Source organism: Artemia franciscana, chromosome 14 (genome assembly GCF_032884065.1).
Source record: "Artemia franciscana chromosome 14, ASM3288406v1, whole genome shotgun sequence".
NCBI lineage: Eukaryota > Metazoa > Arthropoda > Branchiopoda > Anostraca > Artemiidae > Artemia > Artemia franciscana.
The window spans coordinates 33052968-33072830 of NC_088876.1; the positions used below are offsets into that span (position 1 = coordinate 33052968).

The 19863-nt window shown below is 33.8% G+C and overlaps 1 protein-coding gene across 1 annotated transcript in view; it reads left to right on the plus strand.

Moving 5' to 3' along the window:
* LOC136035603 (rab GDP dissociation inhibitor alpha-like) overlaps window positions 1-19863 on the plus strand; it is a 56707-nt gene that overhangs the window by 5087 nt on the left and 31757 nt on the right. The window contains exons 2-4 of the mRNA XM_065717482.1: window positions 1451-1611; window positions 6770-6948; window positions 16190-16379. Of these exons, the coding sequence (XP_065573554.1) occupies window positions 1451-1611; window positions 6770-6948; window positions 16190-16379 (530 nt within the window). The remainder of the gene's footprint in view (window positions 1-1450; window positions 1612-6769; window positions 6949-16189; window positions 16380-19863) is intronic.

Here is a 19863-nt window from a genome sequence, read left to right on the forward strand (position 1 = left end):
TAATTTAATCCTTAATATATCCTCGCACTTTTTCACGTTACAATTTGAATACATGGACACTACATCAAAACTACAGAGAATTGACTTCTCCTCCAGTGTGAAATTTCTAATGATAGAGGTTTTTCTCAGTGGGCGAGGGAGGCTATAGAAATTAAAAAACATATATTTGCTAATATTTCAATAAATAGAGACACAGGGAATTTAAATATTGACCCAATTTATGATATTCTTTTAAAAAATGAGCAAATAGTCCATGGGGGAATTAATCACCAGGGGACAAGATTATCCACTAGACCAAAAAGAGTTGCTTCAATGTTAGCTTACAAGAGGATTATTTCGCAACAGAATAATTAACTAAGTTTCAATTTTCATAAATTTTTCCTCAGTTGCTCTTTGATTCTCATTGAAGTAACTCGCATAGCTACTTTTCCCTACGTGGATAAGTAGCGACAATTGTATTTATTATATTTGGTGGTGGTTTTTATTTGTTTTTAGATTAGTTTTCTTTTAATTTTCTATCTTGTGCTGAAGACGCCTTGTTTTATGCAGGCAAAATATCCGCGTTGTTTTAGTCTTTCAATTCTACTGGCCGTCGTCTCGTTTGAAGTTTTCTTTTTGTAGAGTTTTATCTCTCTTGATTGTTTATTGTCATGTCTGGCCAGTTTGGCTTAAGAACTTTCAAGAAATACTGGGCAGTACAAAGCAATGTCTGTCTAACTGGCTCCTCACATGACACATGACAATGACAATCTTCACTAAGAAATGACAATCTCACATGACAATGTCACATTCATGATGACTTTATATCTTTTGATCATTATTGGGGAAAAGAAATACAAAGCAATGTCTGTCTAACTGGCTCCTGGGATCTAGTCAGAGATGCTAGTCTGTCTTTTAGCAGGAATCAAAAGAATTTTGGGAATGACTATTTAAAAAGGGATATCTTAAAGTAAATTTCTGGTCTAATTTTCCTGGAGCGGTTTTTGGGCCATTATTTAGGGATCTCTCCACACTTGTTCATGGATATCCTCCTAGCTTATGCCTTTGATGTTCACCGTGGGTTGTGGAAAGACCACTACTTAAAAACCTAGCCTTTGTGCATAAAAATATATACATACATATATATATATACATATATATATATATATATATATATATATATATATATATATATATATATATATATATATATATATATATATATATATATATATTTATATTTATATATATATATATATAATATTCACAAATATATTAAAAATATGCACATTTTTTATATAAAAGGGTATAGAAATAAACCCTTTGTGGTATGTATATTGTGTAATTAGCTGGGAAATCTTGCTGATCCTCAGGAAGAAACCAGAAAAAAGATAAAATAATCTTTGCCTTTTTTCCTTAAGTGTTTTAAATTCAGATTATTGTAGTATCAGCGTTTCTATTTATTTTGTAGGAATGTATTATGAGTGGGATGCTGAGTGTAAGTGGGAAAAAAGTTCTTCATATGGATAGGAACAAATATTATGGTGGAGAATCAGCTTCAATTACTCCGCTTGAAGAACTGTTTGCAAAATTTGGACTCCCTGCCCCTGATGAAAGCTATGGCAGAGGAAGGTAAGCAAATGTTGGCAAATTGCAAAGTATTTAAATTCAATTCAGTAGTGGGAATATATTATACTTTCTTAGTGAAGTTTTTTCAACTGCAGGTCAGAAGCAACACTAAAACTCAAACAAACAGAAATTATTCTGTGTAAGAGGGAGGCTGCCCCCTCCTCAATGCTCTTCTCTTTGCGTTAAAATGTTTTAGTATTTTTAAAAAAGCCTTCAATTCTAATTAAATGGCCTTTGTATTTCAGGATTTGTTATTAAAAAGTTAGGACACATGGTCACTTATAAAGAGTACTAGAATTTTTCATTTCTATTCAAATGATTGCTCTCCTGATCTTCTAGGACCATTGGTTCAATAGCAATCACCCATGGGAAGAACAAAAACAAACAAATAAGCATGCATCCATGATCTTTCTTCAGGTAAAAAATACAAAATTCTGTATTTTTGCAGATGGGGTCTTGAAACATCTAAAGTAGGGTTCTCTGGTACATTGAATCAGGTGATGCAATTCAATAATATTCTTTGACTTTTGATGAGTAGCATTAAACATAATGAATCTTGTATATTTGAAATAAGCATAAAAAGCCAATTTTTTTAATGTATCTATTGTTATCAAAATTTTGTTTTTTAGTGTTTTGGGTAATATTGGGCTGCATTGCTTCTCATTCACAGTTCATTACAACAAACTGTTTGATGATATGATTAAAGATCTAAGTAAGTACCTGTTATATGTTACCAGATGTATTATATATGTCAGATGTTAGATGTTATCTATTCAAGTCCTCTGCGAACTGCTGACATTAAATTACATCAGACGTGAGATATATTAGATATAAGTTAGATAGAAGTTAGATGTTCTCTATTCAAGTCTTCTATTTAGTCTTCTAAGTCTTCAACTCCTGACATTAAAAAAGTAGTTTTGTGACATAAATTTCTCATGAATAAAGGTCTTACTTAATATGGATATTCATCAACTATTAATGTAACATCAGGCAGAAAACAAATGAGTGAAATCTAATCTTTAAAAAGAGCTTACCTGGTTTAATAATGTAGATCTGCTACTAGATAACCTATAGAATCTGGTATTTGACATAAGATTCTCACACTATTTTGTGTGGATATTTTCATGTTTTTTGCTGTATTGAAGTTATGATTATGTCTTCAACTTTCCAACCTCTTACAAATTTCCAACACCAATGTTTGGCAACACTTTAAACTCTACAAAATTACTGAACAAAAACTTTATCTTCGAAAATTTTATTAGAATCAAATACTTTAGTTTCTTGTCAAAACTAACAGTGTTTAATTTTGCTGCCTAGTGTTATGATATAGCAGTGGTTTCAATTGGGAGGTATTAATGGCTGTCTCCTCCTCCCCTAGAGTTTCTTGCCATCACTAGATTTTGAAAAATACCTCTTTTGGGTATTTTCTTTGAAAACATGGTTTTTAATATTTTCATTGAAAAAAAAATGAATAGACAACAACTTTGCCCTCGTCCCCCTGAATTTTTGTGACCTGACACCAGTATGAGGGGTGGGTTTCTGTTTTTATGTGATTTTGGTCTTCCACTGTCAATTCTTTTAGAACATTTTAGAAATAAAGCTTCACATTCTTTTATTAAGCATGCCTTGTATCATAAAAGACTTGCTTATATTGCTTGAGAATATCCTTTCAGTGAACAAACTGTATCTTTGGAATAGTTTTGCAGAATAGCCCACATGGGGGCAAAAGAAGGGCTAGGTAGTTTCCTAAAGAAAAAGGGTGCAAGAATGACTGTAATTCCATACTAAAAGAAAGAAAGAGAGAGCACCCTTAATCTTTAACTGTCCTGTACTGTGTTTTGAATCCATCCTTTTTGAAATATCAAGATTTTTCTATATAAGCTCTTATATTTAACATACTTTTCCTTTCCTCCTCTTCCCCTTTCACGAAAAAAAAATGCGTACCAAAACTAACTGCAGGAAAAATTCTCATATAAAGAAAATTTTTGGGTCTTACTTTATAGTCTTTTAGTCCCCTTTTTAAGCCTTTCTCCTTTTTTTAATTCCTGTCTTTCTGCCTTTTTCACTTCTTTCCTTCTTTTAATCTTTTTGTCCCTTTTTGTCTTCCTTCTTTTTTTTACTTCCTTCCTTTCTTATGTTTAGTTTTTTTGTAATTTGTATTACTCTTTCTTCTTTTTAAATCCTTTCTTCTTCTTTTTTATATCCTCTCTTTCCTCTCTTGCACCCTCTTTCCTAAAGAAAGAGGGTGCAAGATTGACTGTAATTACTTGCTAAAAATAAAACTTCTATTTTCAGCATATGAAATGTGAAAAAATTCTCATATAAAGAAATTTTTCGGGTCTTACTTTATAGTCTTTTAGTCCCCTTTTTAAGCCTTCCTTCTTTTTTACTTCCTTTCTTCCTGTTTTTTTCACTTCTATCCTTCTTTTAAATTTTTGTCCCTTTTTTATGTCTTCTTTCTTTTTTTAAGAAAGAGGGTGGAAGATTGACTGTAATTACTTACTAAAAAAAACATATTTTTAGAATATGAAGCATCCAGGTAAAGTAAATTCGTTGAATTTAGTTTTCCTTCAATAATTTTTCTTTTTGTGTGTTCAATCTTCTAAACCTATTTGGCACTTCTTAAGCTTATAATTGCTCATTTGTTTTCTTTAAATTGTTACTTCAACTGCTTTTTTCTAACTCCGACCTGTAAATTGTGACTTGTATGCTTTTGACCATCATCTCAACATGGAAATTTTAGCAGGGAAATTACAAAATTGCCTAGGTTGAATAATTAGTTAATTTAGGTTAAATAATTATAATTATTATAATATGATATATTGATATATTATAATATGATATATGATATATTATAATATGATAATAATTATAATAATAATTTAGGTTAAATAATGGATCAAACTTTTAGGAAGCAGCTCAAGTGGCAACTGAAAGTCTCTCATGGTTTTTAAGCTAGATTGAAAAACTTCTTTTTATATATTAACAAACATTGATCCAGATAGTGTTTGCCTAGTGTTACTGTGTTTTACATACTAAAATTGCTAATTAACTTACCTATATTTACATAAATATCACCTTTGAAGCAATTCGGTCTATCATATCAAGTACTCCCTATTAGATGTTTTGTTTTGTGACTATCAACTTCTTTTTATCTTATCTTCTGCTTTATCTTTTTACATCAAATATACCTGCCTATTCAGAACTCTCTATTTTCCTAATGATTAAACCTATAGTAAAAATTATTATAGTAGAGAAAAGTAAGGAAAATTAAGTTTATACCCCCCCTCCCCCCAAAAAATCAATATTCCTAGCTCGCGGCTCAAATTGAAGACCAGCGAGTTCAGCTTCTTAAACTGGTGGTCGTCGCATTTCTTCTGTCTGTTACAAGACTGGTGGATCCCACAAATGAGGCTGGTAGACCACATTTACCCATGTGGGGGTTGGTTCTGGATGCTGGATCAAATGAATTCTCACGGAACTTCATGTTTTCCCTGCGTGACATTCCTGTGTAGACTAGAGAGGAGGATTTTTGCATCTGCAATACAGATACTTTAGTTTCTAGATTCCAAAGTGGTGATTTTTCAGCTTGTCTTTGCTTAATCTTTTTATTTGATGGAGTTTAAACCTTTTTTGAAGTAGAAATGCCTATTCAACAGACAATATAACCTATTAGAGAGTAGTTTGACAGAAAGGTAGTTGCCAAACTGACTGGCAAATCATCATTTGTACTGATATTAGTTTAGCATCAGTAGTCCTTCCTTTGATTTTAACTCCATTAAACCGAAAATTAAAATGTATTTTCAATATCTGGGGGGGGGTGGAGGTTAAAATTTGTCGTTTTTCATTTTTTTTCATTGGAAATCAGAAAAAGAAAAGAAAAATTGAAGAAGGTATTTTGCCAAATCTAAGGGAGCAAAAAAATCCAGGAAGACACAGCGCCTCTTTCCCCATTGTTGCCACTTTTATGTATAAATTAGTTGTAAAATTAGCTTTGTATATTAAATATATATGTAGCTAAAAATATACAAGCTTCTAAGAAGGAGAGTGAACGGCAGCGTCAATTCAAAAAAACTTGGAGTGGGGGCTAAATGTATTTTTGAATATCTAAGAATTGTCGTTCTTTAAGATTGTACAATGAAAATACCCACACATGCCTCCCTGCCCCTCACAAATAATTGATGCAACTGAGAGTGAGCCCACCTTACCCCCCCCCCCCCCCTCCCCCGTCACTGTCTTAAAAATTAAGCTCGATAATACCCTGTTCTCTATTTGCCATTGACATCAGTTTTCCTTCCATATATTTTATTTTTACCCCCCCCCCCCCCATTGGAATGGCTACCCTTTACTTCATACTATCAACGTTTAGAATTAAAACTTTCTTCTGAAGCCATGTAAAAAAAAAAAAAAACATTTTTGTTGGTTTTAGATAAATCTGACTGGTTCCAAGTTTTAATAAATCCGACTTTTAGCTCAATAGCTTATGATCTACTCTTTTGTTGGGCTCTTAAAGTTTGACTATTTCTTTTTTCTTCTTCAAAAATTTTACTGTTATGAGTTAGTTTATACCCCCCCTCCCCCGTCACTGTCTTAAAAATTAGGCTTGATAATACCCTGTTCTCTATTTGCCATTGACATCAGTTTTCCTTCCATATATTTTATTTTTACCCCCCCCCCCCACCCCATTGGGATGGCTACCCTTTACTTCATACTATCAACGTTTAGAATAAAAACTTTGTTCTGAAGCCATGTAAAAAAAAACTACATTTTTGTTGGTTTTAGATAAATCTGACTGGTTCCAAGTTTTAATAAATCCGACTTTTAGCTCAATAGCTTATGATCTACTTTTTTGTTGGGCTCTTAAAGTTTGACTCTTTCGTTTTTCTTCTTCAAAAATTTTACTGTTATGAGTTAGTTTATACCTTGCTATTCTTTAGCTGATTGTGCTGTATCAGTAGTATCATATCTGTACACAGATGAGGGGAGGGGGAATACTATATCCCCCCCAATTGTCCTGAAGACTCCCTCCCCAGGGAAGCTTGAAAAAGTTTCCTAAAATATGCTTTTTGAGGTTATGATGCTCCCCTTCCATCACCTTGAAGGTCGAACCTGTATGCATGTAATAGTACTGAATTTTTAAAGTTGTATTTTTTTATGTTAGAGACTGGAATGTCGACTTAATCCCAAAGTTTTTGATGGCTAATGGTCAACTTGTCAAATTGCTTATTCACACAGGAGTAACTAGATATTTGGAATTCAAGTCAATTGAGGGATCATATGTGTACAAAGGAGGAAAGATTTCGAAAGTTCCCGCTGATGAGAAGGAGGCATTAATGTCTGGTATGATTTTCTTTTCTTTTTGTGTGTTTAAGATTCTAAACCTGTTTGGTACCTTTTAAAATTATAATTAGTAATTTTTTCTGTAACTACTGCTTTTGACTTCACCATCTCAGCATGGAGGAATTTTGAAACTATTAATGATCAAAGCGGAGGGAGAGACGTCTTAAAACAACCAGAACATTGAAATTACCTCTTTATATATATATATATATATATATATATATATATATATATATATATATATATATATATATATATATATATATATATGTATATATATATTTAAAAACCAGTGGTTATATACACATAAAAGAAAAAGAAAAAGAAGTCAAAGAAAAGACAAAATATTAACACAAGTATAAATTGAACAAACCAGACAGCAGCATTTGACACTTTGAAATTATAACTTCCATACCTCTAAAAAAAAAATTCGTAAAGCCTTCAACCGCAATAATTAGTTCCCTAGATGTGGTTTCCAAGATACCTGGGAGTCGTGGTGCATCCTTCCTCCAAAAAACTATTCTTTAAATTCTCTAAACTTTGGCAATTGCTCATAAAATGTTCCAGGTTATCCAAATACTCCTCACAAAGGGGGCAGGCACACTTACCTCCCGGGCAATCAACATCGTATCCAGTGTCGTCTACGCAATGGTGCACAATTTGCTCGTACCTGCAGCCAACATTTCAACGCTCTCCACGGTAGGCTTAGTCTCAAGTAAAACTCCTCTCTATACACTAATTTAATCTGCTTATAAAACCTTAGAGGAACTGACTGCTTAAAATCAGTAACCTTGAAATCAAAAACCAAACCTTGACTACTTGGTCCCTAGGCCGGAAATCCAGCAATTTAAGGAAATCATCAGGATTGCAATCGGGACCCTGGCCTTCATTCCATGCCTATGAGAAACCAGCTTTATCCAGCAGGGCTTTAACCTGTTTTGGCCATGTTAACTTTCTAGGAGATTTTAGCATCTCGTTATAAGTCGCCTTCACTAGACGGCTATCTGGAAAATGTAATACCTGTTCCCAAATGTGATCATCTGTATAATCCTCTTATGACCCAAATTCGGTAAACCCAGGTCACCTCTAAGAATCAAACTACTAAAATTATTATTCAGGCCTACAACTTTTACTGCAGACAATATATATATACCGCAGAGGCTCCAATTGTCTCACTATAGTGCCCCCCCCCCACAGCTTGCAGCCATAATGGGCAACTAGTAGAACCTTAGTCATAAAGAGGTACTTGTTCATCTTCATATTCTTAATACCCATTTTTTGCCAGAGTAGAGCACATGCAGGTACTTTTCCATGAGAAATCATCAACTTAATGCGTTTGGTCCAGTTCCCATTTGCTGCGAGCACATATCCCAATACTTATATCTGGGGGGCTACATTTATTAAAATGCCTTTATAATGAAAAGTCATGTTGTCCGTTGGGTTTACCGCTATGAAAGATGACAATCTCGGTCTTGGATGCATTTAGCTTCAATATATTTCAATAAATATTTCTATAAATTTTCAATAAATATTTCAATATATATTCAATAAATATTTCTTTCTAAGTAAGCTTCAGCTAAATCCAGGAGAGTTCGAAGCTCCTCGGTGGAGCAACCGAAGCAGCGTCATCAACGAACAGTAAGCAAGAAAATTGAGTCTTCGCAAGTGAGACAGTCGGGCCCATCGCTGTTCATGGTACTCTGCCAAATCATTAATGTATGAAGTGAAGAGCTTTGTTGATAGTGTGCCTCTTTGAAGGACTCCTTTAAAGGTTCTGAAAGGCCAAGACACTCCTTGTTTAGCAAGGATAACTATGGATAAAGTAATCTTATACATGCTAATTAACAATTTGAAAAATGGCCTAGGTAGCCTTATCTTAACTAGATAAAAAAAAGGAATTCGATACCATTGAACTTAACAGTGCAGGTGCTAGCAAGCTTAAAAATCATTTTTTGGTTTTTTTTATCTGTTACAAAGAGTAAATTATAAGCAATACATTTTTTTTGGGGGGGGGGGATATCGACGCCTAATGGGATGGAGTTAAACAAGTAATTCTATACCATTGAAATTTACAGCCCAGGGGCTAGCAAGCTTTAAAATTTCACTGTTTGAAGATTTTTAGTCGATTACTAAGAGTGACTTAAAGTAGGAATTGCAAAGCCTACTCCTCTTCTGGGACGACAAGGCGTATTCTAAAACTAATAGCATTAATTGGGTGCCAGAAACTATAGAGAAAGATTTTAAGAATAGAGCGCATTTTTAGACCGTTTTTGAGGAATGTTGTTATTTTTTTTTCTTGAGTAAAATAGTCCCTTAGACATGTCACTTTTAAAGTTTGAAGGATCGGTAACTATAATCTTCGATCGTTGTTGATGTAATGTGTTGCTGATGCAGCACTTTGTTTACATGCTTCAAATAAAAGGCCCAATTCTTTTTATCGTTGAAAAAGTTCCCCCTCATAAATAAAAATATGTACCCAGTAACGTCATAAATCTCTTCCATTTATTGTGCTTGAGGTCTTGTGCAGTTATTTTGTTTCTGTTGGACTAAATTTCGAAAGTCGAATTTGTGAATCTACCAAATTCTTAGGACTATACGTAATGGACTACTACTACTACTACTAATAACTTACTGCAGCACCAAGCCGCCTGAGGTCGACACTGCTACGCACACTCCTCCTTCAACCGAATCTATTCAAGGCCTCCTTCTTTAACCCTCCCAGGAGATTCCCATTTCCTTTAAATCTTTATTTATGACATCCTCCCAATAAAAACGAGTTGGCCAAAAAGGACAATCTTCGGCAATCTGTCATCCTTTATCCGCAGAACGTGGCCTAGCCATCTCAACCTTTCTTTCATTATAGCCCTAGAAGCGGGATTGAACCACATTTTTCATAAAACCTACTGTTTGAAATACGGTAGTCATACGTAATGGAGGCAATTCAAAAAATTGTGGGAAACTTTAACGTCTATTGATACCCAATGACAACTATACATTCAAAGGTGGCACTAAAAAATGGTGGCACCATAGTAAAACTGAAAATAAACAGAGATCAGCCTAAGTTGCAACATAAAATAAATCTAAATAGATATGGACACTTCCATATTCATTAAGCGTGAATTCATTTTGGGGCATGTTCAGATGGTTTATTCCAGCTGTACAACATTTAAGCAGAAGTTTGGCCGAATCTTCATTAATAATTGAAATATTTACTTTGGTACGATGTTTGGTCGATCGTTGTAGATGTAATGTGCTGCTGATGCAGCACTTTGACAAAGCTAACTGGAATTTGCTGTGGCACTTCACGGTGCTCTTGCAACGCAAATCTAGTTTTACTTACGAACTAGTAACTTGTTGTTTTCTGTATATTCGATTCACGCAAAACTTTATTTGATGAAGCCTACCAATCTGTTGTACCACTTCACAGTTCTTTTGTGACACAAATCTAGTTTTACTTACAAACTAGTAACTTGTTGTTTTCTGTATATTTGATTCACGCAAAACTTTATTTGATGAAGCCTACCAATCTGTTGTATCACTTCACAGTTCTTTTGTGACACAAATCTAGTTTTACTTACAAACTAGTAACTTGTTGTTTTCTGTATATTTGATTCACGCAAAACTTTATTTGATGAAGCCTACCAATCTGTTGTATCACTTCACAGTTCTTTTGTGACACAAATCTAGTTTTACTTACAAACTAGTAACTTGTTGTTTTCTGTATATTTGATTCACGCAAAACTTTATTTGATGAAGCCTACCAATCTGTTGTACCACTTCACAGTTTTTTTGTGACACAAATCTAGTTTTACTTACAAACTAGTAACTTGTTGTTTTCTGTATATTTGATTCACGCAAAACTTTATTTGATGAAGCCTACCAATCTGTTGTATCACTTCACAGTTTTTTTGTGACACAAATCTAGTTTTACTTACAAACTAGTAATTGTCGTTTTCTGTATATTTGATTCACGCAAAACTTTATTTGATGAAGCCTACCAATCTGTTGTACCACTTCACAGTTCTTTTGTGACACAAATCTAGTTTTACTTACAAACTAGTAACTTGTTGATCTCTGTATATTTGATTCACGCAAAACTTTATTTGATGAAGCCTACCAATCTGTTGTATCACTTCACAGTTCTTTTGTTATACAAATCTAGTTTTACTTACAAACTAGTAACTTGTTGTTTTCTGTATATTTGATTCACGCAAAACTTTATTTGATGAAGCCTACCAACCTGTTGTACCACTTCACAGTTCTTTTGTTACACAAATCTAGTTTTACTTACAAACTAGTAACTTGTTGTTTTCTGTATATTTGATTCACGCAAAACTTTATTTGATGAAGCCTACCAATCTGTTGTACCACTTCACGGTTTTTTTGTGACACAAATCTAGTTTTACTTACAAACTAGTAACTTGTTGTTTTCTGTATATTGGATTCACGCAAAACTTTATTTGATGAAGCCTACCAATCTGTTGTACCACTTCACAGTTCTTTTGTGACGCAAATCCAGTTTTACTTACAAACTAGTAAGTTGTCGTTTTCTGTATATTTGATTCACGCAAAACTTTATTTGATGAAGCCTACCAATCTGTTGTACCACTTCACAGTTCTTTTGTGACACAAATCTAGTTTTACTTACAAACTAGTAACTTGTTGATCTCTGTATATTTGATTCACGCAAAACTTTATTTGATGAAGCCTACCAATCTGTTGTATCACTTCACAGTTCTTTTGTGACACAAATCTAGTTTTACTTACAAACTAGTAACTTGTTGATCTCTGTATATTTGATTCACGCAAAACTTTATTTGATGAAGCCTACCAACCTGTTGTACCACTTCACAGTTCTTTTGTGACGCAAATCTAGTTTTACTTACAAACTAGTAACTTGTCGTTTTCTGTATATTTCATTCACGCAAAACTTTATTTGATGAAGCCTACCAATCTGTTGTACCACTTCACAGTTCTTTTGTGACACAAATCTAGTTTTACTTACAAACTAGTAACTTGTTGATCTCTGTATATTTGATTCACGCAAAACTTTATTTGATGAAGCCTACCAATCTGTTGTATCACTTCACAGTTCTTTTGTTATACAAATCTAGTTTTACTTACAAACTAGTAACTTGTTGTTTTCTGTATATTTGATTCACGCAAAATATTATTTGATGAAGCCTACCAACCTGTTGCACCACTTCACAGTTCTTTTGTGACACAAATCTAGTTTTACTTACAAACTAGTAACTTGTTGTTTTCTGTATATTTGATTCGCGCAAAATTTTATTTGATGAAGCCTACCAATCTGTTGTACCACTTCACAGTTTTTTTGTGACACAAATCTAGTTTTACTTACAAACTAGTAACTTGTTGTTTTCTGTATATTTGATTCACGCAGAACTTTATTTGATGAAGCCTACCAATCTGTTGTACCACTTCACAGTTTTTTTGTGACACAAATCTAGTTTTACTTACAAACTAGTAACTTGTTGTTTTCTGTATATTTGATTCACGCAAAACTTTATTTGATGAAGCCTACCAATCTGTTGTATCACTTCACAGTTCTTTTGTGACACAAATCTAGTTTTACTTACAAACTAGTAACTTGTTGTTTTCTGTATATTTGATTCACGCAAAACTTTATTTGATGAAGCCTACCAATCTGTTGTACCACTTCACAGTTTTTTTGTGACACAAATCTAGTTTTACTTACAAACTAGTAACTTGTTGTTTTCTGTATATTTGATTCACGCAAAACTTTATTTGATGAAGCCTACCAATCTGTTGTACCACTTCACAGTTCTTTTGTGACACAAATCTAGTTTTACTTACAAACTAGTAACTTGTCGTTTTCTGAATATTTGATTCACGCAAAACTTTATTTGATGAAGCCTATCAATCTGTTGTACCACTTCACAGTTCTTTTGTGACACAAATCTAGTTTTACTTACAAACTAGTAACTTGTTGATCTCTGTATATTTGATTCACGCAAAACTTTATTTGATGAAGCCTACCAATCTGTTGTATCACTTCACAGTTCTTTTGTTATACAAATCTAGTTTTACTTACAAACTAGTAACTTGTTGTTTTCTGTATATTTGATTCACGCAAAACTTTATTTGATGAAGCCTACCAACCTGTTGTACCACTTCACAGTTCTTTTGTTACACAAATCTAGTTTTACTTACAAACTAGTAACTTGTTGTTTTCTGTATATTTGATTCACGCAAAACTTTATTCGATGAAGCCTACCAATCTGTTGTACCACTTCACAGTTTTTTTGTGACACAAATCTAGTTTTACTTACAAACTAGTAACTTGTTGTTTTCTGTATATTGGATTCACGCAAAACTTTATTTGATGAAGCCTACCAACCTGTTGTACCACTTCACAGTTCTTTTGTGACGCAAATCTAGTTTTACTTACAAACTAGTAACTTGTCGTTTTCTGTATATTTGATTCACGCAAAACTTTATTTGATGAAGCCTACCAATCTGTTGTACCACTTCACAGTTCTTTTGTGACACAAATCTAGTTTTACTTACAAACTAGTAACTTGTTGATCTCTGTATATTTGATTCACGCAAAACTTTATTTGATGAAGCCTACCAATCTGTTGTATCACTTCACAGTTCTTTTGTGACACAAATCTAGTTTTACTTACAAACTAGTAACTTGTTGATCTCTGTATATTTGATTCACGCAAAACTTTATTTGATGAAGCCTACCAACCTGTTGTACCACTTCACAGTTCTTTTGTGACGCAAATCTAGTTTTACTTACAAACTAGTAACTTGTCGTTTTCTGTATATTTGATTCACGCAAAACTTTATTTGATGAAGCCTACCAATCTGTTGTACCACTTCACAGTTCTTTTGTGACACAAATCTAGTTTTACTTACAAACTAGTAACTTGTTGATCTCTGTATATTTGATTCACGCAAAACTTTATTTGATGAAGCCTACCAATCTGTTGTATCACTTCACAGTTCTTTTGTTATACAAATCTAGTTTTACTTTCAAACTAGTAACTTGTTGTTTTCTGTATATTTGATTCACGCAAAATATTATTTGATGAAGCCTACCAACCTGTTGCACCACTTCACAGTTCTTTTGTGACACAAATCTAGTTTTACTTACAAACTAGTAACTTGTTGTTTTCTGTATATTTGATTCGCGCAAAATTTTATTTGATGAAGCCTACCAATCTGTTGTACCACTTCACAATTTTTTTGTGACACAAATCTAGTTTTACATACAAACTAGTAACTTGTTGTTTTCTGTATATTTGATTCGCGCAAAATTTTATTTGATGAAGCCTACCAATCTGTTGTACCACTTCACAGTTTTTTTGTGACACAAATCTAGTTTTACTTACAAACTAGTAACTTGTTGTTTTCTGTATATTGGATTCACGCAAAACTTTATTTGATGAAGCCTACCAACCTGTTGTACCACTTCACAGTTCTTTTTTGACGCAAATCTAGTTTTACTTACAAACTAGTAACTTGTCGTTTTCTGTATATTTGATTCACGCAAAACTTTATTTGATGAAGCCTACCAATCTGTTGTACCACTTCACAGTTCTTTTGTGACACAAATCTAGTTTTACTTACAAACTAGTAACTTGTTGATCTCTGTATATTTGATTCACGCAAAACTTTATTTGATGAAGCCTACCAATCTGTTGTATCACTTCACAGTTCTTTTGTTACACAAATCTAGTTTTACTTACAAACTAGTAACTTGTTGTTTTCTGTATATGTGATTCACGCAAAACTTTATTTGATGAAGCCTACCAACCTGTTTTACCACTTCACATTTCTTTTGTGACGCAAATCTAGTTTTACTTACCAACTAGTAACTTGTTGTTTTCTGTATATTTGATTCGTACAAAACTTTATTTGATGAAGCCTACCAATCTGTTGTACCACTTCACAGTTCTTTTGTGACGCAAATCCAGTTTTAATTACAAACAAGTAACTTGTTCTTTTCTGTATATTTGATTCACGCAAAACTTTATTTGATGAAGCCTATCAATCTGTTGTACCACTTCACAGTTCTTTTGTGACGCAAATCCAGTTTTAATTACAAACAAGTAACTTGTTCTTTTCTGTATATTTGATTCACGCAAAACTTTATTTGATGAAGCCTACCCATCTGTTGTACCACTTCACAGTTCTTTTGTGACGCAAATCTAGTTTTACTTACAAACTAGTAACTTATCGTTTTCTGTATATTTGATTCACACAAAACTTCATTTGATGAAGCCTACCAATCTGTTGTTCCACTTCACAGTTCTTTTGTGACGTAAATCCAGTTTTATACACACAGTAATAATCTGTAGTTCTCTCTATGTTGCACCCAGGAGGGGCACTCACTCCTTGGGAGGGGAAGTGAGTTCATGAAGTGTTGTTGAATGTATGTGAGTTGTTTTTTTTTGTAGCCATGGCCGATATGGCTTTAAAACATTAAATATCTATTTTTCTGCTATAAGTGCGACATTATATGCAATTATGTGAGTTAGTTTTATAGTATTTTGTGCCTTGTATTTGTTTTGGATATACTTATGTTGTTTTTTTTTATTATTTTTATGTGCTATGTGTGTTATGATTTTGTGTTTATGTTGTTTTGCCATGGCCCAAAGAGGCTTTTCTTGCAATAATGGTGGTTTTCTATGGTTTTTTCGATTTCAATCTCCCGGATGATCGGATGACCAAGAAGAGTTCGGACAACCATAATTTGGTGTTCTTGGGACTACTGAAGACTAAAAAAAAGACATCCATGGAAAACTGTTCTCTTCATCCGTTTGAGCTTGAGATTCTAAAAATTATCTTCAGAAAATCATTCAACCATGTGTCAATCATTTATATTCTTCAGATGTAACTAAAAAGGTGCACTTTTTAACATTTTCTGTAGTGGACATTCCATTTCTTGTCATGTTTTCTTTTAAATTTAAATTTTCCGCCTTTTTTGGCTGTCTGGATTCGGTTACACGGTCTGATGAAATAGAGTCACTTCCATCGCCTTTGGAAACTCGACTGGTAATTTCTAGAGGGGAAAAAGATGTCCCAATCCACCAGAAGACTACGGAAAAAGTGATTTGAGTGTCCTGGAGAATAAATCGGTCAACTGGAGTACCGCGGAAAATTGCCGTAAATATTTATTACTATTTATCTGTTTGACTCACTACTGGTAATATAAGAGATATATAATTAATTTTGAATGTTTTAGATCTCATGGGTATGTTTGAGAAGAGAAGATTCAAAAATTTTTTGGTATATGTCCAAGATTGGCAAGAAAGTGACCCTAGGACATGGAAAGACTTGAATCCACAGGTGGCAACTATGCAACAAGTTTTCGAAAAATTCGGATTGGACAGTAATACCGCAGATTTTACTGGGCATGCCCTAGCATTGCATAGGTGAGGTTAATAATAAATAATCTTATAAGTAAGTAAAAATATTATAATATTTATGAATCGAAGATTATATAGATAAAGAATTAATTTTTGTTATAGAAAAACCTAATATCCAAGCTTTAAAACCATTACATTTGAAAAGCAGAAAGCGAAATGGAACGGATAAGAAAGGTGTCAAATTAAGCATTAATAATAAATAATAATTTATTTGTTACCCGTTTGTTTTGACAAATTAAGCGGAGTAAAAACATTAAGGAAAGAAAAACAAAATATAACACAAACAATACAATTAATACAGTCTAATCAAAGGGTGGTAAGGACCCAAGCGTTGACAGGCCTCAGCACCTAATCTAGCATAGAGTTTTTTATAAACAAAAATAATATCAGTGGCACAAAACTTTCTGATAATCTTCTGATTTCTATAAGAACACGGCAGATACAATAAATATTTACAATAACGAAAATACAGAACTCTTATACCCTGCAAATCTTGATTATTAAATAACGGGCGTAAACCGGAAAGAAACAATATAGAATGATCGCAATATGTAGAATAAAGTCTGGATAAAGCCTTTCGTGAAAATCTGCCTCGGTTCGGGACAATTTTCGCGTACCCTTTTTTAAGTTTACTTTTAATATCATTTAGCCCACAAGATCGAAAAGCCGATAAAGATGAACAAATACTAATACCAAGCCACCGAATCGAAGAAACGAGCTTAACTCAAAAATAAACACAACTGAGATCACTTCTTTGATGCTTAGCATTAAAAACTAAATATTCACATTTTTCAGTATTAAGTTTGAGGCCGATTTCCTCAAAAGACTTAAAAACAAGCTGGGTCGACTTAATTAGGCTAGATTTAGTGCGGCTGATCAAATGTAAATCATCTGCATATGCAATATACGAAAGATTAGTTAGGCCTAAAAAACATGATCGATTAATACGTGGCAAAACAGAATAAAGACAAGCATTAAAAAGATAAGGGGATACGACTCCTCCTTGCCTAAGACCAGAACGGATGGGGATATTACCAACGTAGGTGTCATCTGACTTGAGTCGAACATATGAATTAGCATACCAAAAACGAAGAGTTGATATAGTAGACACATTTGCAAAAAAAGTGGGATTAAAGAATACACAAGTTGGCAATGACAAATTGAATCAAAAACTTTTGAAACATCGAGTGCACAAAAATGAACCTCAAAACCATTTTTATGCGCTTCAACTAATAGCGAAACTATAGCACGATGAGCATGTCGGCATCCTATATACGGCTTGAAGCCAAACTGGTTAGAAATATAATCTACATTAGACAGGAGATCAGGGAGCAAAACATATTCAAATACTTTACTTAAAGTACAAGCAACCGTAATAGGCCTATACGAAGCACAACTAGTTGGGTTCATACCACGTTTCAAAATTGACGTAATGATACCAACTAAAAAAGAATCAGGGACTAAAGAAGAGCATAAACACATCTGAAAAAGTAACTGCAAGTGATAAACCAGTTCCTCCGAATCGGTGTTGAGGTGAAAAGCACTGATGCCGTCTATATCATAAGATTTCGATTTAAGTCTCTCTACACTTCTTTTGACACGGTCAACACTAACGGGAGGTACATAACCTTGAATGATTCTCTTAGGCAACAGATTAGAACAGAGCTTGGCAAAACGAAAATGAACCGCATATATCACTGTATCGAAAAAGTTACTATAATGATTGATCCATGATACATTAGGGATTCGGTCGGCCGTAGGCAATCTATCAAACTTCGCGACATTAATCACTTTTTCCACTGGCTAGGAGACTTAGGAAATTCGGCACCATTGTACCTAATTTTTCGAAGATAGCGTTTAAAATCAAGCTTTGTTCTTTGTTTAATATCGAAAACATTACCCCTTAAAGGGCGGCCGCAAGCTATCCAAATTTTTAGCCACAATTTAGCCCGATTCTTTATTGTTTTAAGCTCTGGGTCATTCTTCCAAATTGAACTTCTTGTTTGTGCTCTTAAAGCGACATAGGGGAACAGCTACCTCTTCAGACCTCTTTAAGCACGATACAATGTGGCTATAATAAATATTAAGCTGAATTCCTGCTTGTGGGGACTCAACGCTTGTACACAACAGATTAAAAGGGACTTTAATCGTTTATAGAAGACTAACAAGCGTAGAAAAATAAAGAGGCCAGTCAGTTTTGTTCCATTCTCTTTTAGAAATCCGTTTTGTAGAATTAGGACGAAGGTTCTTCTCCGCAGTAGCATTAAGGGTAACAGTGAGGGATAGGGGGAGATGGTCGAGATCACGCTCATCCTGATCAACATGGACTTCGCCACAGATGAGACCAGGTCCGAAAGTGAGCCACTATTATGGATATAGGAATGGGAGGCATCTTTCTTCAAAATCTTGTAACTATTCGGTAGGGAATCTAAAAGAAGCTCAGTCCGCACTGATGAAGAGTTAATATTACAGTTCATATCACCAATTAATAACCAATCCAGTCCATAACTCTCAATGCCATTCAAAGGACTTTTTATTAATGTGCAAGATTTTGTAAATTTAGCTAAACTTCGGAGAGATTTCTGGTCGCAGGGTAGATAAACATTAATGAGGACAAGGTTGGCAAGACGAATAGCAATATAACAATCACTCTCGTGATAACATAAAGGGGGTGGTGAAAACAGCGTCTTTTTTATTAAACATGCTAGGCCACCTGATTGTCTGCCAGAGGTTTTGCGTGCACTTTTAGAATAACTGAGTGTTCGTTACTTCTCTGTAGGGAGTTTAAGCTCACTAAAGGTAGGAGATGCTCCCTGGTCCACAGGTGGAATTACGTTGATATACGTCGGAAGTAGGGATCTGAATGGCTGGGGGATTGGACTCTATTGTGTAATTTGAGTGAGAATGTAACATTTTATTCTCTAGAGGTAAGATGGGATAGGCAACAGAAATCTCCAACTCTTGACCTTAAATAATAAAACAGAAAAGCCTAATTTTCCGTTGGTATAATTAAGACGTAAATCAGGTAAAAGAAAAGCTAAATTGTTTATTAGAAAATGGAAAATATCAGTATTAATATAATGCCATGTATGCTATATGTTTTGTATTGTCATGTTTCTCGATAACTGTAAGAAAATTATTTAGATAAGTTTTTAAGCTCCTCCCACAACTACTTAAAGTAGTAGTATTTTTGTTTCGTTCACAAAAATGTATTATTAAAACACAGATGGGAAATAAAGGTACAAACTTGAATCGTTTATGTTCAGCAATTAAATAAAGTTTGTAAGAAGAATTAGAGCTGTCAAAAGTTGTCAAATACTCCTTAAAAATTGCAAGGTGTGCAAACGAGGCGTTCATATTCATTTTCTTATCCAGTTGGTCCAGTTTATCCAGTTGGTTTTGTATCTTTGTGGAACTCGCTCATAATTTTTGATATAACTGCTCTATGGCGTTCAATCACAGTATTGTTAATTATATATATAGACATTGG